The sequence below is a fragment of the Thamnophis sirtalis genome, unplaced genomic scaffold (genome assembly GCF_051295495.1).
Source record: "Thamnophis sirtalis isolate CommonGarterSnake01/CBP01778 unplaced genomic scaffold, rThaSir2_p1.2 scaffold_2, whole genome shotgun sequence".
NCBI classification, from domain to species: Eukaryota; Metazoa; Chordata; class Lepidosauria; order Squamata; family Natricidae; genus Thamnophis; species Thamnophis sirtalis.
In genome coordinates this window covers 139279879-139306448 of record NW_028261382.1, presented here as the reverse complement: position 1 = coordinate 139306448, position 26570 = coordinate 139279879, and the positions used below count along the sequence as shown (strand labels likewise).

Below are 26570 nucleotides of genomic sequence, written 5' to 3'. Positions count from 1 at the left end.
AATGTTAAAGTTTGCAGATGTATAAAAAGAACACTGATGCAACCATCATTGAACGACAGGCACTAGACATGTTTTCTCATGTGCAGGGCTGGAAAAGTTTGTTGCAGCCTTCAGGAAGACATTCCAAAGGATAGATGTTACAACAGAAAATAATCATCCAATTAAATGATATTTGATTTGATTTGATTGATTTTATTTTATTAAACTTGTATGCTGCCCTATCAGGGCGGCTAACAAACCAAATAGGGAAAGAGGGAGTACAAAAGACAAAGAAGACAAAACAATACAAAAACAAATTAAAAAACTCATCAACAGCCACAACCTTTCAAGTTGGTTGGAGGCCTAATCTGTGGGATCTAATTGGTCGTAGGGAGGTGATTGGCAGAAGGCGGTGTCTCAAGTACCCAGGTCCGATACCATGGCTTTAAATACCATAGGGCTTTAAAAGTAACAACTAGCACCTTGAAGCGCGTCCGGAGTCCAATGGGCAGCCAGTGCAGCTTACGGAGGATAGGTGTAACGTGGGTGTACCGAGGTGCACCCACAATCGCTCGCGCGGCTGCATTCTGGACAAGCTGAAGTCTCTGAATGCTCTTCAAGGGCTGCCCCATGTAGAGCGCATTACAGTAGTCCAGTCTTGAGGTCACAAGGGCTTGAATGACTATTCTGAGTGCCTCCTGGTTCAGGTAGGGATGCAATTGGTGCACCAGGCAAACCTGGGCAAATGTCCCCCTGGTCACAGCTGACAAATGGTGTTCTAAAGTCAGCTATGGATCCAGGAGGATTCCCAAATTGCGGACCCTGTCTGAGGGGTGTATAATTTCACCCCCAAGACTGAGAGATGGAATACATGGCCAATTATTGGGAGGGAAAAACACAGGCCACTCGGTCTTGTCGGGATTGAGTGCAAGCTTGTTCACACCCATCCAGACCCTAACATCCTCCAGGCACTCACACATCGCGTCAACCACTTCACTGAGTTGGCAAGGGGCGGACAGAGACAGCTGTGTATCATCCGCATATTTGTGGTATTTTATCCCATGCCACCGAATGATCTTATCCAGTGGCTTTATGTAGATGTTAAACAGGAGGGGGGACAGGATCGAACCCTGTGGCACCCCATACTTAAGGGGCCTAGGGGTCGACCTCTGTCCTCTAACCAACACCGACTGCGATCTGTCCGAGAGGTAGGAGGAGAACCACCGAAGAATGGTGCCTCCCACTCCCACCTCCTGCCACCGCTGCAGAAAGATACCATGGTCGATGGTATCGAAGGCCGCTGAGAGGTCAAGGAGCACTAGGACGGAGGCATGGGCCCTGTCCCTGGCTCTCCAGAGATCATCGATCAGCGCGACCAAAGCAGTTTCCTTTGTGTAATATCAAAAACTGATATTCCCACAAAATGCCTTCCTGCATGAGATTACATCAGATCACAGCTCCCAAAGGGTCTCATGGCTCAGGACTCAGACTCAGATAAATCTGCCTCTGCTGAACCAAGTGGAATGTCAACTCAGCAGAATACCAAACCAGGAGTCATCTAAGGTTGATTAAGCACAAGGCACCATGAGAACAGTTAGAGCAGACTTAATTCTCATTTCATAAGCTACTTGTTCTTCACTTAATGATAAATGTTGGCATTGGCTAAAAGAATGGTTAATTCTAGGTAGTTGAATTGAGTTTGTTCTCACTCCACCCTCTGAGGGAGGAGAATTTATTCATTTATTCAAACATTTAAAAGCATATTTCATCAGTGTAAAATTGATCTTCCAAGCAAGCTGTTTGAAGGAGGTAATGATTGTGTATGCAGGTGAAATTCATCTCTTTTTTTCAATACCAGTGGGTCCCTTCTGTTTTTAATCAATAATGCTCTGATTGTTCATAAATTTACAACTTTTCTTTTAATTTTTGATACTGACCTCAGTAGGATATTTCTATTGCAGAAAAGTTGGATAGTGAGAGGTTGTTAATGTATAAATTACTGTTTCATTCTGAAGGAAATTCAGTTGAATTAACTATTTTTATCACCTGTTCTAAATGACTTGGGGGGGGGGGTTGGATGAAGAGTCTTAGAATCATTTTGCAAAAAGCTGAATGTTATTACAAGACTTTGTGGCCATTCTGAGGTAGCTTTTCAAATATCTGTAGAATCTGAAATATTACTGCTATATTATTTCATCTATGAACAAAGCCAAGAAGAAAGGCTAATAGTGATACCAGCTATCAGAGTGTGCATGGAATAGTATTATGCTATTACTTCTATCTGTCTCGTTCTGCTAGAAGTTCTTTGAGCAAGTTAGCTCACAGAAAACAAAGACAGGAAATATTTATTCATTATTAATATTTTTTAGAAAAAATATATTTATTATTCTGAATAATGAATTTATTACTCATTCTGTCAGTAAATCAGAGCGTTTCCTTAATAATAGATTGTGAAAGATTGATAGATTGCGAGGCAAAATATTTCTTCACCCTGTTCTGCATTACTGTATAGTGGTATAAGGAAATCCTTAAATGAAGCATTTCTTACTGAACAGTTAAGGGAGTGGGTGCCTTTTTCCATACTTATACGGCTGCTTTGGCATCTGTTCTGCTGAATCCGTGCACATCATTTTTTCCCCTCGAACTCAATATACTCAGCAGCTATAGAATGTTTAGATTTATAACCAATGTTTTTTAAAAAAAACAGTTATATTAAATGGGAGTAAAACACTTGCTATGTTAGAGTAGCACAATGTTTTTATAAGCTCTGGGAGACTGCTTTGCTGTGCAACATCCCTGATATTTTAGCTGCAGTAGAACTACAAGAGTCGGATTTTGGAATTTATGGTGATGAAACTCTTGAAGCTAACTTGCCAACTGAAGATTAATGTCCTCAGACACAAACCTATTTTAGTGTTTGTTTCTATTAATTGAAGCTAACTTGCCTACTGAAGATTAGTGTCCTCAGACAGAACTACTATCCCTGTTTTAATCACATTCTGCCTTGGAGATGCCTGTCATAATGAAACAGGTTCTAGCAGAAGGGAACAGAAGGTGGGTTTCTTGCAAGAAGTCTACAATTGATCCCTTTCTAATAAAAATAAAGGAGGAGGTAGAAGCTCAGGGACAGAATGGACATCAGTCAGGAAGAAAGAGTTTCTATGACAGATTTTTAACAGAGGATTTCAAGATTTGTCTTGTATGCACAAAAACCCACAAGTTGTTTCAAAAATCAAGGAGTCCCTTCTGAATAGACACCTTTGGCTGGTCAAACCTTTTCTTTGTTGGTTGGTTAAAAAAACAAGTTTAGTGTCAGCCTCTAATTATACTAGTAATATTTCATTAAAAGTACCAATAGTTTGATTAATTGTACTAAGATTTGATTTGTTTTATTATCTCAGCCCAATCTTCTCCATTAGGCTATTTGAAAGCGTCATTACAATGTATTCAGTGCGATTCTGATATTCTGCTCTTATCCGAAAGCTCAATATTGCAAATAGTAATTATATTAAAGAATGTTTGTATGGTTTTTTTCAGGAAGAAAACATTTTTGGACTTTTATTCCTGTAGTCTGAGTTTAAACATGACTGCAGAAAATATTTACTATACCCCTGGAAAAGAATATTTCATCTGGCCAACTTACATTTTGGAAGAATGTGCAGGCTTTATGGTATATCCCATAACAGTGTTAGTAATATTGATAATATTATATTATCCAGTTATATTTGCATTTTCCACCTTCTATATCACTAATCTAATATATTATGTGTGGGAAAAAATTGGTAATTTGCCAGAAGATGGCAATAGCAAACAATGGGATATGCCAAAGAAAATTTACGCATGGATAACAGACTTGTTTGGAAAGATATTGCATGGTAAGTAGGATGTTCTTCATTAATTCTTTAAGGCAGAGAGAAGGAATTTATTTTCACTCATAGACATAATTCTTGGGGCCAATCCATAACTGCAGTCATTTGCATCTTGAATCTCATCAGAATGTAGTAGAAAATAAAGGGGAAACTGAGGCTGCATACTGCCAATTTATATAGAATTCACTTATTAAAAAATGCTTCTACAATTAGTCAACAAACTCCCTTAACCTTTGAGGTTGCAGAACTGAATGCAGGAGCTGCCTTAACCTCAATTTAAGAAACTAATTGCAGGTATTACACACAATATCAAGTTTGCTTATGGTCACTCACACACAGTGATGTGCTGTGAGGTTTATGGCTGGTGAGGCAGTCTTCTCCTCCGACATCCCACTGTCTAAAGTGCTTTCTTTCTTTCGCCCGCCTGAGCTCTGACAGCCCACCAGCTTGCTTGCTTTTGATGGCCGCTGTTTCTGCGGCTGCCGCGGACATAGAGGTGGGCCAAAGAAAGCGGCAGCCTGCCAGCCCGCCTGAGCTACCCGCACCTGTGGCGGGTAAAAGAAAGTGGCAGCCTGCCAGCTCACTTTCTTTTGCTGGCCTCTATGTCTGCGGCTGCTGCAAAAGAAAGAAAGCGGCAAAAGAAAGAAAGTGGCAGCCCGCCAGCTCGCTTTCTTTTGCCCCCCTCTATGTCCACGGCTGCTGCAAAAGAGAGAAAGGGGCAAGAGAAAGAAAACGGCAGCCTGGCAGCCTGCCTGAGCTTCCCGCTTCTGGGCAAAAGAAAGCGGCAGCCCGCCAGCCTGCCTGAGCTACTCGCCTCTGGGCAAAAGAAAGCGTCAGCCCACTAGCAGAGGCAGGCAAAAGACCCGCCTCTGCTGGCGGGCTGCCGCGGACACAGAGAAAGAAAGCTTGCAGGCTGCCCTCCTTGCCTCTCCTAACCCCTTCCCTCTCTTCACTCTCAAACACACACAAACATACAAAGTTGCAAAGTCCCTTCGACCCACATACCTTTTCAAGCTGTTTCACAGAGGATTTCAACTCTGCTCTTGCCTGCCATCATGAAAATGTAAAAATGTAAAAGGAAAAAGGCAAGAGCTGCTGAGGTCAGGCTGGGCTAGTTGCTGCCAGAGTGCCCAATGGATGACTCTGCTTAACTATTTTAAAAAGCCTCTAAAAAAACTCCCTCTACAGGAGGAGCAAGAGAACTACATGACTCGAATTGTGGCTTCCTGGGAGGAGCCTACTGGTGGGGGCAGCAAAAAATCAGCTGCCTCCGAATTCCTGGCTACGTACCTGTTTAGAGGATCTTCCATCTGACGTCTTATCAGGTTTTCTTATCCTTCAGGCAAGAAGGAAAGAAGAAACTGTTTTGCTGGCAAATGCTCTTCGATTTTTGCAGCTTTTGTGCTTGCAGGAAAGGGGGGCTAGCCCAAGGCAGAACGGCTGTCCGTGCTGGGAACTTCAAACTGCCTTGTGCAGGACAAAGTAGGTCTCTCCCACTCTGCTCTAAGCTTTGTTTGATTTATTCTTATCACGAGCTGGATCCATTTACTGTGGACAATAATTGCTTATCAACATTTTAGCTTCTTTTCTTTTTCTCCTCCGAAAAAATATTTACTCAGAGGCTTCTAAAATGGCGCCGAGCAGGCTGGCCTCTCCGGTAATAACGAACACTTTTTGCTAACTCTCACAAAAATTCAAAACAAAAGAGATTGCTTATCATTTGTTTTGGTTTCACAATAGAAGAATTTTACTCCTTCATTAACCTTGCTTATTTGGAAGTTAAATGGTGATGAATCTGCTGAATGGTCTTGTTACAATGTTTACTCACTGAAAGTTTTGCCAAGCCTTAAACTTCAAAATAAAAGCCTCTTTACTTAAAGCTGCAAATTCAGGCAATAGAGTTTTATTAACTGCAGGCAGATAAATTTTGAAATGGCCTCAAAACCAAATATTAACTTGAAGTCGTCACCCTCTACTTCCAGGGGCACATCCTCAGTGCCTGGCACAAAGCTGCAGCCTCCGCTTCCTACACCCCCTGCTGGGGATGTGTTAACGAAAGAATTTTTCCTGAGTAATCTAAGCGAGGCTCTCAATGCACAGACAATTAAAATGGAAGATAAGTTTAGAGATAATAGAGAGGTGGTAAAGCAGGAGAGAAAAGAGGAAATGAAAGAAATGAAAGAAGAAATTAAAAGTGAAATAAATGGACTTAAACAGGAGCTGTATGAGAAATTTGATGCTAAGATTGATAAAATTAGAGACGACATGCTGAGTCTTGTAACTGTATTAACAGAACATATTTCTGGAGTGGAAGATACTCTAGAGGTTCTTAATGATGCCAATGCTAACTTGACATTGAAAACAGAGGTGGTGGAACAAAAAGTGGAAAATGCTGAAAAAGAAATTATTATGATACAGTACCGACAAATGGAGTTCGCATTAAGAGTAAGGGGGCTGCGTGAGGAGAAACAGGAGAACCTGAAACAGATCCTATTGGAAGCTTTTGACCGCCTGATGGGAAGACCAGGGACCAATCAAGACTGGCGAATTGACAAAGCTTACCGTGTTAACTCCTGGCTGGCAAAGCAGAAGCAGCTTCCTCGAGACATCGTTATATATTTTACTACAAGAGAGTTTAGAAATATGGTACTGCAAGCATCTTATAATACTAAGCTTCAAATTGGCGGTCAAGACCTGGCTGTTTTGAAAGAGATACCACCTCAAATGTTAAGAGCCAGGAGAGACTACGCTTTTTTGGTCGAAGAACTCAGAAATCGTCAGATACAGTATAGATGGGATGCACCATTTGGCATCATATTTACATTTGATAAGCAAAGATACCGCCTCAACTCTGTATGGAAAGCCCGAGATTTTTATTATAATATATTGAAGGCCGGACACCCTGCACCATCTGGACCTAGAGAAAGACCACAAGAAGGACAGGATAGACAGCAAACTACACAACCACCAGACAAGATGGAGCATCTCTCTTCTCTAGAAGTGCAAGGTGCTATGGAACCAAGACCTAGCCGCATGACTACTAGACGTATGGAGAAACAAGCTAAAAAGCAACAGCATCAACAATCATCGGCCATCGATCAAGGATCTACAACAACAAATCTGGAAGCAATGGGAGGAGCTAGACCTAAGGTTAAACAGGCCGTGCAGGAAGCTCTAAAAATGCTTCAACCAACCAAAGATGACAACTAAGATTTTAACATGGAATGTCAACGGACTGAACTCTCCACAGAAGAGGAAGAAAATATTTCATTATCTCAAACAGTTTAAGAACGATGTAATTTGTTTGCAAGAAACTCATATCAAATCAACTGATCAAAAATATTTGATCAACTCAAAACTTGGTCAACATTTTGTAGCTTCTGCTATGGAAAAGAAGAATGGTATAGTTGTATACTTAAGAAAAGACATGAAAGCTGAATTAATAGAAGCAGATCCCTTCGGAAGATATATTGCTTTAGACTTAATCTTAGAAGGGAAAAAGACATTACTTTTGGGAATTTATGCTCCCAATCAACAGCAAGATAGATTCTATAGAAATCTTCATGCTAAATTAGTACAATGGGACTATAGTTCCTGTATACTATTGGGTGACTGGAATGGAGTGATAGACACTAAGAAAGATAAGAAGATTTCCCGCCTAAATACCAAGATGCGAGCAAAGTTACCCAAATCTTTCTTTGACATTATGGATGATTTTGAATTGAGAGATATTTGGCGAGAAAGAAATGCAGAGGAATGTGACTTCACTTTCTTCTCGGACAGGCATCAATCCCTCTCAAGGACTGATTTTATTCTAACCACTAATGATTTGCTTTCTAGGGTCAAGAAAACAAAGATTGCAGCTAGGATCCTTTCGGACCATAACCCAGTTTGGATGGAGTTGGGAAGGGTAGTGCAGGCAAGAAGGTCTTGGAGATTGAATGAAAACTTATTTAGATATGAAAAGTATATTAATGATTGTAAAAAATTACTATCTGAATATTTTGTTTTGAATATGAATAAGGGTACATCTATGGAATTTGTATGGGACGCAAGCAAAGCGTATATGAGAGGAGTTTTGATGAATATAAATAAAACACATAGAAATAAGCAAGGGTTAAAACGAACAGAACTGGAAGAGGAAATTAAGAGAAAAGAGCTGGAGTTAACAATGAACCCAGACGATACAAAGGTTAAGGAAGCTATTAACATATTAAAATCTCAATTTGACATGTTGATCTCTGACCAGGTGGCTACTAATCTATTATATGCAAAACACAATACTTTTTGTAATGCAAACAAACCTGGCAGATGGTTAGCTTATCAGATTAGGAAAAAAAGGAAAACTCGAAATATATCTAAACTGATTTATAGAGGGAAGGAGGTGTTTCAACAGGAAGAGATTCAAAAGGCTTTCTGGGAATTTTTTACAGAACTGTATAAAGGGGATAAAATTAATGGTTTAGACATAGACAAATATTTAGACAAAGAGAAAATACCTTCAGTTAGAGAAGAACACAGGCAAAAATTGAATCAACCAATAACCTCGGGGGAAATCCTGCAGGTAATTAAGCAATTAAAGTCAGGGAAAGCACCAGGTACAGATGGCTTGACAGCGGTTTACTATAAAAACTTACAGTTAGAAATGGTAGAACCTCTTAGAGAATTATTTAATATGATTCAAACGGAAGGTAAAGTCCCTCCATCTTGGAAGACAGCGTTTATATCTTTGATACCTAAAGAAGATCAGGATACTACTCAACCCAAAAATTATAGACCTATTTCATTACTGAATGTAGATTATAAAATTTTTACTAAAATATTAGCAAATAGGTTAATGTTGGTCACTCAACAATTGATACATACGGACCAAACAGGTTTTATACAAGGGAGACAGATGAAAAGTAATGTTAGATTAATTATTAATGCATTAGAATATTTGGGAAAGAACAACCAGATCCCTGCTGCGTTTATATTTTTGGATGCTGAGAAGGCCTTTGATCGAGTTAACTGGCAATTTCTGTTGATGATACTGCAAAAAATGCAGATAGGAGATAATTTTTTACAGTCAATTAAAGCAATATACCAACAGCAAACAGCACAAATCATAGTCAATGGAAGTCTAACAGACTCTTTTCAAATTGGAAAAGGTACAAGACAGGGCTGTCCTTTGTCCCCATTATTGTTTATTATAACTTTGGAAGTATTGTTGAATAAAATACGGGGCTTGGATGGTTTAAAAGGGATCAAGATTAGGCAGCAAGAATATAGAGTCCGCGCTTTTGCGGATGATTTGGTTATAATATTGGAACAACCGCAGGAATCCAGTATGGTTTTAATGAATATGATTAATCAATATGGTCAAGTGTCGGGCTTTAAAATAAACTTAGGAAAAACCAAAATATTAGCTATAAATATGAATATTAAACAAAAGGAAGAATTAGGAGTGATGCTAGGATGTGAGGTAGTTAAAAAAGTCAAATATCTTGGAGTTAACATTTTAACTTCAAATGGGAAATTATATAAGCATAATTATGAACCACTTTGGCATAGCATACAGACAGAGATGAAAAAATGGGAGAAATTGCACCTATCTTTGCTGGGTAGGATAGCGGCAGTGAAAATGAACATTCTACCAAAATTTTTATTTCTCTTCCAAATGTTACCTATACTAAAAAAAGATGCGAACCTTTTAGAATGGCAGAAGGGTATTAACAAATTTGTGTGGGCAGGAAAGAAGCCGAGGGTAAAGATGAAAATAATGCAAGATGCACGTGAGAGAGGAGGATTGAAACTACCTAATTTAAAACTATATTATGATGCAGTGGCATTATCTGTAATTAGTGATTGGATTCACTTAACCAATGATAGAATATTGAACATTGAGGGACACGATCTGCTATTTGGTTGGCATGCTTACCTGTTATTCAACAAAAAATTGGATAAGAACTTTAAAAGTCATATTTTAAGAAATGCTTTATTGCGGGTCTGGAAGAAATACCAATATAAATTAAATGACAAGATACCCATGTGGGCAATTCCTAGACACGCAATTGAAAATATGAATACAGCACAAAAACAGGACAGAATTACTTACAGACAGCTTCTTACCTCGGAAAGGGGGGTATTACAATTAAAATCTTTAGAGGTATTAAAAGAGGAGAAGGTAGTTCAAACATGGTTCCAGTATGGGCAATTACAGGCTAGGTGGAAAATAGATCAAAAAATTGGTTTTATTCAAGTTGAGGATAATCTGTTTAAACAAATAAGAGATCAAAGCTTAATGCATATAAAGAGGATATATAATGTATTAATACAGATGGATTCGGAAACAGAATTAGTTAAAGATTGTATGATAAAATGGGCTCAAAATATTGAGGAACCAATAATGTTGGATACATGGGAAAGAATCTGGGTAAGAAATGTGAAATTTACACAAGCTCAAAATCTGAGAGAAAATTTTTACAAGATGTTCTATAGATGGCATTTAGATCCTAAAAAGTTGGCTTCTATGTATCCGAATGTACAGCCTAAATGTTGGAGGTGTGGTTCTCTCGATGCTACATATTATCATATATGGTGGACCTGCCAAAAGGTTAAGGCATTTTGGATAAAAATATGGTGGGTCATGCAAAATGTTTTTAAAAGAAGGATAAAGTTTAGTCCTCAGTTATTTTTACTAGGTATATGTACTGACTTTACAGTGGTAGAGACCAATTTGACTTTGCACCTGATAACTGCAGCAAGACTGTTGGTGGCGCAATATTGGAAGAAGGAAGACTTGCCTACAATCCAAGAATGGACATTGAAAGTAACAAACTTAGCTGAAATGGCTAAAATATCGGCATATCTCAAAGATCATTCAAATGAGAGATATAAACGAGACTGGAAAAAATGGATTGACTATATACAAAATAAATACGGGACTAAGAAATTCCAGTTAGCCTATGCTTAAGATCAGAAATGATTTAAACTGTTAAAAGTTAGTTCAGTAAGAAGACGCTAAGGTCAATCTAGAATGTCATTAATTTCTTTATTTCTTTTTTCTCAATAGATTTTAGACTGTGTTAGTTAAAAATCCATACCGGGTACGGGTTCTGGGAAGTCGGGGGGGGGGAAGGAGGAGGGGGGGTGGGGGGGTGGAGGGAGGGAGGGGTACACACAACAAAAAAAAATTGTACTTCAATGTTTTAATGATTGACAAATGACATATTTGTGTTTTTTTTAAAGAAAAATAAAAAAGTTCTGTTTAAAAAAAAAAAGAACTACATGACTCATCTACATAAGGCTTTTTTCAGCTTTTAACTCTTGCCTAAGGGTTGCTCAAGTGATCATAAAGTCAGATTAAAATGAGGCACGTGGTTCTCCTGCCTCCTCCTGTAGAGGGCACTTTTTAGAGGCTTTTTTAAACAGTTAAGCACTAAGCAGAGCCATCCATGGTGACTGGCAGCAACTAGCTTAGCCTGACTACAGCTCTTGCCTTTTCCTTTTACATTTTTTTTCTTTTCATGATGACAGTGGTGAGGCTCAGCCTCCCCTGCCTCCCCTGACTGCATGTCACTGCTCACAAACACACACACACACACACACACTCGCAGCCCAGGTCAATAGCCATGATCCAATTATTTTTAACTTCTCCTGAATGCAACTGGTTCTTTGGAATTTGCGGAGGCCTGAAGAATTTAAAGTAAGTGAAAAACTTTACTGGTTTTGCAATGTACATTTTCATTTTCTCACATGCACACAGACACTTATCCATATTTGTCACATCCTTCTCAGCTAGGCTGCCAAGTATTAGTCAGAAGGATGGAAGCCACCAATTATAGATCAAAAGTTAACTCAAAATGCACAGGCCTTAGGATCCCTTTTATCCACCAAAGAATTCAGTTTGTTGATTCGTAGGACTTGCCGTGTTCATTTTCAAGACTGATAGCTGTTGGTGGGACTTTGGGAAGGGTTTTCCATGTGCTCAGGCTCAATTTCTTTAATCTAGTTTGGGTGACATTTTTGATTTGTTTCCTTAAAGACTTAGGTCCTTCGTATATACTTCCTGGAGGTTTTCAAAAATAAAAAGGTCAACCATTTGACTGAGATATTATGCATTTCGTGCTTTGGCCAGGGGTTAGAGTAGAAGACCTCCAAAGTCTCTTCCATCTCTATGATTCTATGGTTCCATAAACTAGAAGACCTAATTTCTGGCTTTTTGTCTACACTGCTTATGGGCTTGTTTCATCTTTAGTCTCATACATACATAATTTTAAACTAATAATAAGATCAACCCTATGTGTACTGTAAAACTAACCATAAAATACCAGAAATATTTAGGTATAGTAGTATAGTCTTTATTGTTATTGTACAAAATAAATACAATAAAATTGGTTTTAGACTCACTGGTGCAAAATTATAGTGGAAACGAAAAAAGAAAGAAAAAGAAAAAACTACTCGTACATTTCCACATGTGCATGGAGTGATTGTGGTTGCATTTAAAAGTCTGACAGCCTAGGGATAGAAACTATTCTTAAACCTATTTGTTTGGCTGGCTATACTTTGATGTCCTCTGCCCGATAGTAGAAGTGCAAAGAGACACTGACCAGTATGTGAATCAGCTCTGAGTATCTTCCTTAGTCTGCTAAAGTAGTGAGACCTGGCAATGTCATCCAGAGGGCAACCAATGGTTTCTTATGCCAAATTGATCACTCTCTGCAGTGCCTTCCTGTTCACAGCTGATAAGCCAGATATATGTACATCTTCATATCATTATATTCCTAAAAATTCAGAATTATAAAAATAAAAACCAGTATATAATCATCTTAGGAAAAGTTAAAAAAAACAGAGAGGATATTGATCAGTACATTGGAGGAGCAAGACCTTATATCTAGTAAAAACACTAGCAAATGTTTTCCCTGATGGGACAGGGAATAGCGCCTGGGTCTCCCATGTGTAAGGGAGGCATGTGCCAATCATCACCGGCAGAGCAACCCAAAAAAGCCCTGGCCTTCTCCCCAGTGCTCTATTTAGTGACTGCAATTTGGAAAACATTGAGTCATTGGGTGAAGCGATCATATGGCTTCTCCTATTATAATCACAAGAAGACCTATAATATATTTTGTGCTAAGGTTTCAGTTGCTTAGAAACACATTGGCTTTACATTTTACATTAAGACATAATTTCTCCTGGTTTGGGTCTGGCCATCCAACCTAGTAATCTGTAATTCTAGTCTTTTTGACAATTAAAATAATTGGAATTTTATTTCATATGCAAAGTACAATACCTAGAGGTCTGACAGTAAACAAATTAAATCAGGAATATTTCTTCTAATCCTTGCCTCTACCATGTACAATTTTTCCTGTGCCTTAATATTAAACTCCAAATGAGCTGTTTTAATTTAAACTTGTTTTTTCAAAATTGTAGTTAAGCTATTAAACATTACCATTAACTATACCTTTGGATAAAGCTGGAAGAAGCCATCTAAAGCCCATACATTCTATATGTTTGTAAGCATTTTGGAAAGTATCAACAGAATACTAAAATTGTGTTTTTAAAAATGAGTTTTTTTAAAATGGACAAAATTTTCAAAGACATAAATATTTGTAGGAAAGGTTTGATGCCATTAACTAACACGAATCTAAATAACTTATAGGAAACTAGGCCAAATGTTCAGGATCACAAAAGCAGTAACATTGATTTCTCAGAAGAGTCTTTTTTCTTTTTTTAGGATTCAATGTGATGGTTCCAAAAAGCACATTTGATTTAAAATATTTAGCTTGAAAAGAAAAATATGCCATATTTTTATGTGATCTTATATAGGAAACTCTTGTGTCAAAAAAGTTGAAGCCATTTCATTGTTCTCCCAATAATAGGTTATGAGATTTCTGGATTAGAAAATTTACCCCAAGGACCAGCGCTTCTTGTCTATTATCATGGAAGCTATCCAATTGACTATCACTGTTTTGTAATAAGGTTGTATAGACTCACTGGGAGATTCTGCTATTCTGTGATAGAGGATTTGATCTTGAGTTTACCAGGTAAAAAAAATTACTATGTTTAGGCGGGTGGGTTTGTGGGGGGGAGTTAATAAAATTGATTCACTAGCGTGTGAAGTCCAGTTTTCCTTTCCAAGGTCTTATTTAGAGTTATGTTATTATGGAAATACATGTATTCTGTTTTCTTTTACAAGCAAGAACAGATGATTTCTTAGGTCTGCTTTTGCAGGACTAAAACGATTCATCTCCGTTAATCGCTGTGATTGTTCTACAAGAGAAAGGTGTATAAATGTTCTGAAACAAGGGCACTTACTTGGAATTGCACCAGGAGGACTACGAGAGCAGAACTATGGAAATAACCAGTATAAAGTAATATGGGGAAAACGTAAAGGATTTGCTCAAATAGCTATAGATGCCAAAGTGGTAAGCCATTTGTCTTCATATTTTTTTCCTAGTGGTCTTTTAAGTGGAATATGCATTTGCAAATATTATCTATTTATTTTTAATCTATTTGCTAATGCACAGGAGGGTGCATACAACCACAAATCAGATTTGCCAGACCAGGAAAAGAAAAATCTTATTTTTTTCAGTTTACATAGTTCAAATCACTTTTTTTATTTTCATCAATTTATTATGCTAAACTATTTAAGACAATGAAAGTATAAATGCATATATTATACATTATGTTGTCATGCATACAAATAGTATAACTACAAAAGTAGTGAAAATAAAAGTAATAATTAAAATAGGAAGGAAGGGTTGTGTTTCCTTTTGCTCTAGTAAAAATTTGCCTATCCAACCCTAAGCAATCCATACAATGCATCAACGATTAGATATTAAAGGCAGTACACAGGAAACAAACCTTATGACTTATCCATCTATGCCAAATTTGATTGTAATAAAAAGTATGCTGCTCTCGCCACATCTCCTAGAAAAAAAGTGGAAAAATAAAGTGATAAATAATGCAAGTATTATTTATACAAGTATATAATAATACAAGTATACATAAAATTAGAAATAAAGTCGTTGCCCTATAAAACTTAAAAATTATCCTGCTCTCCTGCACTCCCCAGAAAAAAAAGAAAAAAGAAAGCCATTGTTATATAAAATTTGGTGCAAAATTTGGTGGAATCAGGCAGTTAACTTGTGTTTTCTATGTTAATTCCTTTTAACAGATCTCAAAACAGGTGAGTTTTGTGTGTGTGTGTGTCTGTGTGTGTGTCTGTTTGATTGATTAGTGGGCGTATCTATATCTGCCTGGTTCACATTCAAAAAAGTTCCATCATTACCTTCCCTTACAAAAGTGACATTGGTGGCAGCTAGTTGGAAAATGGCTATGAGAGTGAATATGAAAACTGTTGAATTTAGCTTTTCAATAGATTGAAAATAAACCCATTCAGCAAATTTTAAATTTGAGATTACAAAGATTTTCAATCCACAGGTCATACATCTCATTTAAAGTACACATCTGTGCTCTAGTAATCAACTTTCAAAGTTTTCTTTTAAGAATGAAATGCAACCATGACACTTTTTCAAGAGGCAACTGGACTTTCTGGATTTTCTTTGAAGATGTTTTGCTTCTCATCCAAGAAACTTCTTGGATGAGAAGCAAAATGTTTTCAAACATTTGGACAATCATGACCTGGATGACAGAATCACTATAGATATGTAAATAGTACGCTTTTTTCCACACTGGAAGGTATAATTAATTTCAATTTCTTTCTTTAAATCAATTTTACAAAGTCTTAACATTTTAAAAAACTTTCAAAAAATGACTCTAAAAATCACATCTTTGTTGTATATTTGGGGAGGGATGCAAACAAATAAAGATCTCACCAAGCTGGAAAAAATATGTTTTTCTTTTTAAATGTATTAAAGATTAAGTAATTCAGCAAATGGTAAACTTGAAGTGCTGAATGATTTTCAGTCTTAAAGAAACAATAAACAGTAAAACTCCCAAAGGATTAAAAAGAAGAGGACCTTGAAGACCTTAAAGGCTTAATGTGCTTTATGGCGTAGATTTGGGCAAACTCCAGATCTCGATTCCAGACAGAGTTTTGGCTGTCCAGATCTTACATCCAGTTACCTTTTCAGCCATAATGCGCCTGCAATGCAAAAAAAAAAAAAAAATAGAAATTTTAGTTCATTTTCACCTCATTGGAACATTTCTGCCTCTGAATTGGAAGGTTCTGGAAGGTTTCTACCTTCCCCCAAAGGTCTATGTCAGTGTGGTAAACTCAAGGCCTGGGGGTTGTAACCAGCCTGCTTAGGCCTGGCCCACTGGGCTGCCCTGAAAACAGCGAAAGACTCACCCGTGGTGCCTGTGTCAGCATTTGCCTGAGTATGCTAGATGCCAATAACTGATCTGAAGGAGTAAATTTATCTGTAAGAAAGATGGACAAAGTTATAGGACAATGTAATAAACGCTCAATAAAAAAGAATCATAATATTTTCATTCAACTCTTGCCTTTGTCTTCCCTTTGCATATTAGTTGGTTATGTGAAAAATAAAACTGAAGTTTAATATTAGTTTAAAAATCAGGATCTTTTGGATGCATGAGCATGAAATATCAGCATTAAGAAAAAAAAGTTCAGCATGTCAGTACCTGAACTACATTTAGTACAATGACACACCAAACTACATTTAGTTCAACAATGCCCTGCTGAAAAGGGATGTCATAAAAATATAATGATCTTATACACTATATTGTTCATATTAGTTAAAATAACTTTTTAATTGATGTATTTTATGTCCAACCAATACATTTTATTCCTTTCACATATTATAACTAAAAGAAGCTCATTATTTGTCTCTTTTATTTCTTCTAGCCAATCATTCCTTTATTTACACAAAATACTAGAGAAGGATATATGGCATATGCAAACATAAGTAAGTAAAACTTTATGTATTCTTGAAAATGTTATTTATTTAAGACTATAAATTTGTACATCTGCATCTTTGCTTACCATATTTAATTTGAAAGAAAAATAGCTAAATCTGGGTTCTAAGTAAACTAAAAATATATTTGGGGTAGATTAATTTGGGATTATTTTTATTTTATTTAATGTGAAAAGACTGTATATGCTCTCTCTTCAGATATCTGTCTGTCTGTCTGTCTGTCTGTCTGTCTGTCTGTCTGGCTGGCTGGCTGGCTGGCTGGCTGGCTGGCTGGCTGGCTGGCTGGCTGTCGGCCGGTCGGTCGGTCGGTCGGTCGGTAGGTAGGTAGGTATGTCTTTCTGTCTATCTGTCTGTCTTTCCATCTATCTCTCTTATCTCTCTATTTTCTATCTATCTATTTATCTATCTATCTCTAGATATAGATTTACAAATCTACAGATATGCAAACATGTATACTGTATACATATACATACATATGTACATACTCCAGAACTCCAGACCTTTGGTGGAAAAAACTGATTTAATACATTTCCCATAACTGACGTGATGTCATGGGATTACAAGACATACGGATGATCCAGAAGTTATAGATATTCAGCAAAGTTATCCATATTCTGTAAATTAATTGGTAATTATCCTGGAAAGACTGCCTGTCTTGTCTGTTTATCTGTCTACTTATATTTGTGTGTCTATTTATATGTCAGGATTCTCCTAACTCTAATTTTTTCATCTAAGTTGTATTTTGCAAACTGTAAGGTTCCAAACATGATGGCTTATTTTCTTCTTTCTATACACTGCAAAAGCTTTCCATTAGTTGATTTCATTGCTGGCATTAATTATTGCATTTAAATATAGGCTCCCAACAAAGTCAAATATGAAACTCTTGGCAATCTACTAATATACATATCATATTTTCTAAAATTTGTACCCAGGACCAATGAGATGGTTTTATGAGAGAAACCGATGGTTCATCTTTCCATTGTATGGAATGTTTCCAGTTAAACTTATAACCCATATTGGAAAACCAATTCCATATGATCCAGATATAACTCCTGAAAACTTAGCTGAACAGGTAAGCGTATTTCTATTCTAAAGAGAAAATATCCATTCAAATTAAAACTTTCTTATTTATGAAATTATAAGTTCTATAATAACTATTTGCAAACAGTTATTGAAATAGACTAAGAGGATGTAGAAGAAGCCTTGAACACCATCTCCAGCCATACGGCATAATTCCAACTCTTCTGCAAGGGCATTTCTGGGAAGGAGAAAGGGATGAAGGTTTGCGTTTTTACATGCAAAGGAGGAATATTCTTTTTTATAGACATTGCTGCAAATGTTCAACTCCGTTTACCAGGGTCTTATTCTCGCCCACATGAATTTACTCTTGTTACAGTATACAAAAAGAGACAGATATTTGCACATCATATATTTTCAGATTTATAGGAAAATGTGATTTATGTGAATGGTGTAGCATGAGCAGGAAGAGAGAAAAAAATATTTGCCATAAGACAAAATCAAAGATAACATTGGTTTCCAAATGTATGTTAAAGACTGTGATGAAGAGCAAGTTAGAATTTTACATATGTGCTTAAATATGTGGTGTGTTCTATTAAAGAGTCCATATATTGTATATTTAGTTCCAGGATGTTCTCTCAATAATTCCTGAACCATAAATCTAAATTAAATCTCTTTTTTTCCTTTTTTTTGTCCCATTCCATCTCACTCCACTGCTCCATGCCACTCCACTGCTCCAACAGACTCAAAGGGCAATAGAAGATTTACGGGACAAACACCAAAAAATCCCAGGAAGCATATTGCATGCTCTTTGGCAACGCTTTGATGCACACGCCAAAGATAAATAGTGATATAACATCAACAATCTTGTGGATAGGATATGTGCATATGTAGCTAATATGTGTGTATGTGTAGTGCATGCGTTCCATCAGGCACTTTTTAAAAACAGAATGTCAGGGCAAGACTGTTATCATAAAAGAACTTATCATTAAACACTTTGAAAACAATTACTAGAAACCTGTCTTACCTTATCTAATATTTTTAGATAGCTTCCTTAGTAGACCTTAGGAATTTTGTAAAGTTAGTATGATATCTCTTGCTTTCCTTACAAAGAAGTTGACAAGAGATTTTATTCTGTCCAGCAGGATATTAGTGAACAGGTTACATGATGATTGATTGAGTGCACTGCTGACTTGAAAATTATTCTCAAAGAGCGATCATCATTCATCAAATACAGAGATCACAAAATATTCAGTTGGGAATCCTGTACTCTTCGATGATTTAATTAATAACTTATATTAATTAAGGTGCTCAAGAAACAACTTACAACTAGATACTAGTAAGACAAAGGAGATGGTGCTAGATTTCCAGAAGCACAAAGAGGAGCCTTCCCCATTGTATATCGAGGGGGGTTTTGTGGGGAGGGTTTCCTCTTTAAAATTCTTGGGAGTGCTTATTAGTCAAGATCTCACCTGGAAAAACAACACGTCTCTGGTGATTGGAAAGGCCCAACAGAGACTTCATTTTCTTAGAGTTCTGCAAAAAAATCAGGTGGAACAACAGCTGATGACCTCTTTCTATTGGTCCACCATAGAAAGTGTCCTCACATACTGCATTACAGTATGGTACGCTGGTTTAACTGCTGCGGACAGGAAGGTACTGCAGAGAGTGATCAATTCAGCACAAGAAACCATTGATTGCCCTCTGACACCACTGGATGACATCGCCAGATCTCGCTGCTTTAGCAGAGTAAGGAAGATACTCAGAGATGATTCACACCCTGGTCAGTGTCTCTTCGCATTTCTACCATCAGGCAGAAGACATCAAAGTATAGCCAGCCGAACAAATGGATTTAAAGATAGTTTCTATCCTTGGGCTGTCAGACTTTTAAATACAACCACAATCACTCCATGCACATGCTAGTTTTTTTCTCTATTTCTTTTTTTTTCATTTCTGCTATAATTTTGCAACAGTGAGGTTAAAACCAATTTCATTTTATTTAAGTACAATGACAATACAGATTATACTTAGATATGAAGCATGTTTTAACACATTTTCATATATCTCAAGACTGGGTAGGATAAGGTGACCAGACGTCCCACTTTTGGCGGGATAGTCACATTTTTTCACAATTTATCCCGTGTCCCGCGACGTTTTTAAAAAGTCCTGATTTTCATGGGTGAGTGGACAAAAGGGCATCGGCAGTGTAGCCAGGACCCGCTGTGCGAGGGCAAGGGAAAAGCAGGGCGGGGCCTGAGGGAAGCCGGAGGGAGGGGGCTCGGAGGGAGGGGGGAGCCAAGATGGCGGTGGCTGAGGAGGAGGAGGTGTCGCGGCCGCCGCTGCCAACGACGCTACCAAAGAATTGCAGGATAGTGGCTTTGCGCCGGGAGGACGCAAAGGGTAGGAACTACCCTACAGAGTAGGAACTCATTCAAGTTGTTTTCCAATAGCGAAGAAGAGAAAGAATGCCACTATTATGCACACAGAATAGAATCAAGCATCAGATAGAGACGACAGAGGGGCATTGTAATTCCAGCTGAGCTAAACCGTTTATAACAATTTCCTGAAACTAAGTTGAATTTGTAAATCACGCGGAACCCAAAATGTCAGGCATGGAAATCGAAAGATAATTCCAACAGCTGAATGGAATGGAAAGGACAATGGTGTCTCCCTGGGTCAAGAAACCCCCCCAGTGAGGAGTCTCTTGGTTAATCTACTAGCTCACCTAATCTTGACATGGATTTATTGCTGTTAAATTATCTTTATTAAATTTCCCCAAACAAACATTAAAATTCAAAGGGAAGGGAGTTCCATGGGATGGTTGGCCAACCTCACCTCATTCAGTGCTTGCCGGTCTGTTTTAGGCAGTTTTTTGGCTTCGTTGTCAGCTTCAGCCCATTCCTTCATCACCTGTGAAATCATAACAGAAGAACAGTGGTGTTTGTTATGTTATCATAACAAAAGGACAGGGAGGGGTTTCTGCTGTAGAAATTGCTTCCGGAAAAGCAGTTTCTGTTGTCTGGGGAGATTCTCAATCATCCAAGTCATAGGACGGCCTGCGGGGCTGGAGGCTGCGTGGCAGGTACGTGCTGCCGAGCACTAACAGGAGTCGCGGGGCGGGCTGGCTGAGCAGCCTCGCATATGCAGCTCGCCTCGCTGCCCAATGGAGGCTGCCCTGCTGCTGGCCCTGCTGCGCCTCAGCTCCGCAGCGAAGATGCCACCGCCACCCCCGCTGGCTCTTCCCGCCCGGACACCCGCTGCCCAGGAGCTGCCTGAAACCTTCCTGCCCACCACTGGCTGCACCGCAGCTGACTCGCCCCGGGTGGTCTGGAAGGCTTTGGGCATCCGGGCGGGAAGACTCCAGGATGACTGAGAATCCCCCCTCGAAATTATTCCGTGTTATTCCAGATAGGATAGAATATTGCCTTTTACACTTTCTCCACTCCCCCCAATGGCGGTTAAGAATCGGCAAAAATTTGGGGTGTGTGTCTGTGGGAGAAAGAAAAGAAAAGAAAGGAAAAGGAAAGAAAGGAAAAGAAAGGAAAAAAAGAGAAGAAAATGTCTTTTTCTCTCCCACGGTTGTTTCTGCGGGGCCGCTCGGAGGCGTTTTCCCCACAGTGCGCGCGCTCTCCTTTAAAGTTGCGGGGAGAAAGCGAGAGGTGAACCCCACTTCTCTCCAATGCGTCTGAAGCGCGTAGGGGAATCGCTGCCCCACTCAGGTTTCAACTTCGGGGGAGTGACCGAGCGAAGGAGGAGAGCAGAGGGGAGAAAAAGGGGTTTGTTGTAGAGTTGATAAAGCTTTAAGAGCTTTAAGAGTTTGGCGGCGAGAGGATTCTGAATGGATCCCGAATGATCGGCACTCAAAACCAGTCTATTACGTCCTGCTTTTTGTGGGGGAAAGAGAGAGAAAGAGGGAGAGGAAAGAAGTTTTGGGAACGGCCGTAGCCTTCCTCATCTGGATCCTGGAGCGAAGCGCGGAGAAAAACACAAAAAAAGTGTTGGGTTGAGGTTTTTTTGGATACTCTGATTTTTGTCTCTCTCATTACTGTTTTCAATTCAATTCTTTTTTTCCCAGTCTTTTTTTAAAAAACTGAACGCTTCCATCCCTCCTCTGCCGTCTGCCCCAAGGAGTTTTGGAGTGGAGGAGAGGAAGAGGGTTTGAGGCGTGGGGATGGAGGTGGTCGCCGCCGAATCCCCCCACCCGGGTTCCGGCGGAAAAAAGAGGATGGTGGTGGGCTGGGGGGGGGATCGGCTGGCCAAGACGGCGTAATCCCCCGCTTTCCAAGCTCGCAAAGAGCACGGATCTCTCCAACTCTTTCTTGCTCTAAGCTCCCGGCACCCCACTTCCCAACCATTCACTTTGCGCTTGGGGAATTTGCAATGTGCGGTTGCCGGTCAGAATTTGCAAGATGGTATATAGTTGTGCATTTTTTCCCTCTTCCCAGGGCGGGGTATCCGGAGCGGGGTCGTTCCAAATTTTGGCAGCTTTTGTCAAGTTTTATTTTTTTTTTTATAAAGCGAGTTTCGTCGCTTTAGGTGGGCGGAACTGGTTAAACCAGGTGCAGCCCTATGTACCTACCCAGGCAGGGGACCCTTGGGTGTGTTGATCTGCTGCCCCCCCCCCAGTTGTAATCCATCTGACGTGATGGAGTGGAGGGACTGCTGCTTTACAGGAGCCGCCTACGGTTTCTGACAGGTTCTTCTCTCTCCCAACTCCGCCTAGTAAACCTATTTCAATCCCTTTTCTAAACGACACTGGTTGTGAGAACAAGATTTCATGATGAGGTGGTTTACGTGGAAGAGTTTCCGAGGAAATAAATAAAAAGAAATTGCCAGGCGTGCTGAGTTCGACGGGACTCAAACTCAGGGTGGGAAATGAACATCTGAGCTGCGCGCTCTTTGCTGCGTCCCCGGTTCCTATATACATCGATCTAGAATCTTTACTGGTTTTTCAGCATGGATTTGTCCCCCTTTGGCTTAGCAGCCCTTGAATCTGAGAAGCCCCATTATGTGAGCTTCTGATCTCCACGGTGTTAAGAGTGTTTCTCTCTTCCAAGTGTATTACTACAACAGGCTTAATTAAATTCCCCTAACTCTTTCCCAACACTGGTTTAACAGAGAAAATTGGAAGTACAAGTAAACATTTTAGCCTATGCCAAGTTCTTCCCTGCCCCCCACTCTCAATTTATGAATTTGCCTCAAGGGACAGAATCTCAAGTTCTCCCTAGAAGTATTTTACACTGAGGTTTTTAGCTCCAGCATCCCTGTTTTTAAAATGCTGAAGACCCATCCTGATCCCTCCAATGACGTTCCAGATAATAAAATATGCACGGCATGTTGTAGTAAAAAAAAAGTTGCCAATTATCATGGTTGAAACAGGATCTGAATTGTAGAACTCCAATTTGCTTGGCATAATGTTTAAAGGACTTTGATTTGAAGAGAAGAGATTTCAGAGGAAGAAATGGCTGTGGCTTCAGAGGAACAAGTGGCAGCCTCAAGTTACATGAGCTCGCCATATGTCATACCTACATGCTTGCAAATTCTTTTACTTATTGCACCAAAGACCCAGCTAGGAAAAATGATAACACATAGAATCCTTTAGTGAATGCTATGCAGCAGTATGTGTATCAAAAGCATAGATTTACAGGAGCTTAGTAGAAACGTGCTGTAGTACTAATGCAAATCAAAAGCAGAAGAATTTATCCTTGAGGATCTTTACTATGTTCAGCCTCTTCCCTCTTCAGGCTTCAGAATTTAAGGAAAGAGAGAGGAAGAGGGAGAGGAGGGAGGGAGGGAGAGAGAGAGAGGGGAGTGTGTGCACGGAGGGGAGATTTTCTAAACCCCATTGAATCCAGAGGAGGGGAGAAAGAGAGAGAGAAAGCGGGAGTGTGTGCACAGGAGGGGGGGTTTCTAAACATCCCATTGAATCCAGAGGAGGGGAGAGAGAGAGAGAGAGAGAGAGAGGGAGTGTGTGCACAGGAGGGGGGATTTTCTAAAAGTCCCATTGAATCCAGAGGAGGAGAGAGAGAGAGAGAGAGAGAGAGAGAGAGAGAGAGAGAGAGAGAGAGAGAGAGAGAGAGAGAGAGAGAGAGAGAGAGAGAGAGAGAGAGAGAGAGGGAGTGTGTGCACAGGGGGGGGATTTTCTAAAAGTCCCATTGAATCCAGAGGAGGAGTGTGTGTGTGTGTGTGTGTGTGTGAGAGAGAGAGAGAGAGAGAGAGAGAGAGAGATTCTTGATGAATGTATTGTATTTTATTTTTTTTATGTACACCGAAGACAAATTCCTTGTGTGTCCAATCACACTTGGCTAATAAACTACTCTACTCTACTCTACTCTACTCTACTCTACTCTACTCTACTCTACTCTACTCTACTCTACTCTACTCTACTCTACTCTACTCTACTCTATCTCCTCATTTCTACTAAGAAGTTTAGCTTCTCTCTCTTGAAAATGTAAGCTAGCATAAGGCATTATAATGCAAGCTAGCTTTAGCTTTCAAACAGTTCATTTAGTGACCAAAGTTACAATGGCATTGAAAAAAGTGACTGATAACCATTTTTCACACTTAGCGACCATTTTTCACACTTAGCGACCGTTGCAGCATCCTCATGGTCACGTGATCAAAATTTTGATGTTTGGCAACAGATTCATATTTATGATGCTTTCAGTGTCCTGGGGTAATGTAATTGCCTTGTGTGACCTTTTGACAAAATATAAAACGTTTAATCAAGTCCCCCCCCACCCCCGATCAATGGTGTCCCTCTTTACCAATCTGAAAATCTGGTCACCTTAGGGTAGGATAATTTATACCTAGAAAACATAAACCGAAATCACTAAAAATTAATAGGGTACAGAAATAGCAGGAAATGAAAATTTAGCTCATATTAATGCAACTGTATGCAATCAAAAATAATTCAGTTGCCTAGGAATAGATTTCTAAAATACCTAGACCAGTAATAGTACTTTAAAGGGAGGGGAATTGTAGTTCAACAGACTCTGACACAACAGAAAGCAAATACAATTTTAAGCTGCTTTAACAGAGATAAAGTTTCTAAATTGCAGGAAGTAGATTTCCTCTTTGATCCTCAATTGTCAAGTAAGCCTTGTTGAGCACATATCATAGAAATTATATAAATAATGACTTTACTTTGTCAAATATAGCGCTCAAGGTGGATTACTGTAAAAGTAAATATTTCCCTCGCACATATGTGCTAGTTGTTCCCGACTCTAGGGGGCAGTGCTCATCTCCATTTCAAAGCCGAAGAACCAGCACTGTCCAAATACGTCTCTGTGGTCATGTGGCTAGCATGACTAAATGCCGAAGGCGAATCGAACGCTGTTACTTTCTCACCAAAGGCGGTTCCTATTTTTCTACTTGCATTTTTACATGCTTTCGAAATGCTAGGTTGGCGGAAAATGGGACAAGAAACGGGATCTCACTCCGTTATGTGGCACTAGGGATTCAAACCACTGAACTGCCAACCTTTTTGATCAACAAGCTCAGTGTCTTAGCCACTGAACCACCATATCCCATCAAGGTGGGTTAACTAGTGCTAAATGACAACTTCTGACTTCTTACTGCCTTCTTACTGCCCCTACTGGAAAAGTCTATTGCTCAGACATGGTATTCAACAGGTTCTGACCAGTTCTGGAGAACTGATAGTGGAAATTTTGAGTAGTTTGGAGAACCAGTAAATACCACCTCTGATTGGCTCCACCCCCATCTATTCTCTGCCTCCTAAGTCCCAGCTGATCGGGAGGAAATGGGGATTTTGCAGGAACCTTTCCCACTCCAGGGGAATAGAGATTTTACAGTATCCTTCCCCTGCCACGCCCACACCAGTAAAACTAAAACCAGGAACTATCCTTCCATTTGGTTAGGACCAGCAATGGTGACTGCATAAGAAGGAAGGAAACAGAGAGGGAAGCAGTTGAAATTAGGATATTTGTTACTATTGCTGACAACCCAAAGAAGAGGTCAACACGAAATTGGCAGAGAGGGTGAGCTGGAAAGAAGGAGGCGCTGGGAAGGAGACTGTTTTTGCAGTTCATTTTTGCCAAAAAGAAGTGAAGCAGAGAAGCTGAGTTTGCCGAGTTGGAAGGGACAGCCCGAATAACTTGAAGGAATTGGCCAAGTGAGAACGAAAACCCGGCATGGACAACAGGAGTAGAAAATAATATCTGCAGAAAAGATTTGGAAAGCTCAGACTGTTTAACAATCGGGTTGGTAGTTTAGTTGTTTTTTTCTTTTTCTTCTCACTCTTCCATCTGCTGTTTTGTTTTTCCCCAAAGAATAGTTGAACTTATAAGTATTTGATATTTATTTGCCTCGGAACAGTGTCAGAGAGAGAGGAATGTTTTCGAAGGGACCTCTTCCTTACTTCTTTGCTGGAAACCTGGATATTAACAGTCTCTGTGAGGGGAGAGTGACACCTAGTGGACTGTAAATTTGAACCTTGAAATCTGATGCAAGAAAACCAACGGTGACATAAGTTTATACATACATACATAGATACATACATACATAGATACATAGATACATACATACATACATACATACATACATACATACATACATACATACATACATATAAACTAACTACTAGAATTGAATACCTGCATAAATGATAAAATTGGAGACATCTATTGGTATAAGATAATAGTGTGGTATATAAATCTATGGTATATATTAATTAAGGACCAAAATAGAATTGAATACTATATAGGAATGTTCAGGTATTCAAACATGATATTATGGAAGGTTAACTATTGTTAAATATTGAAATATACAATTACTTATATTATTTATATTACTGATAAAGTAG

General features: G+C 39.1%; 1 protein-coding gene across 1 annotated transcript; it reads left to right on the top strand.

Annotated features, from left to right (window-relative positions):
- Positions 1–1780: 1780 nt before the first annotated feature.
- LOC148049196 (DGAT1/2-independent enzyme synthesizing storage lipids-like) lies at positions 1781–18641 on the top strand. Its single transcript, XM_087707052.1, has 7 exons — positions 1781–1807; positions 3517–3854; positions 13709–13873; positions 14061–14254; positions 16660–16720; positions 17662–17801; positions 18490–18641. Exons 2-7 carry the CDS (start codon positions 3563–3565, stop codon positions 18592–18594), a joined length of 957 nt encoding a protein of 318 aa, XP_087563178.1. The 5' UTR covers positions 1781–1807; positions 3517–3562; the 3' UTR covers positions 18595–18641.
- Positions 18642–26570: the final 7929 nt, after the last annotated feature.

Bases quoted from the DNA above. Each gene is read 5' to 3' on its own strand.
- LOC148049196 (XM_087707052.1), top strand. From the start codon at position 3,563: ATGACTGCAGAAAATATTTACTATACCCCTGGAAAAGAATATTTCATC. The intron at 3,855-13,708 runs GTAAGTAGGATG...TCCCAATAATAG, and splicing joins GTTTGGAAAGATATTGCATG to GTTATGAGATTTCTGGATTA. The intron at 13,874-14,060 runs GTAAAAAAAATT...CTGCTTTTGCAG, and splicing joins TTTGATCTTGAGTTTACCAG to GACTAAAACGATTCATCTCC.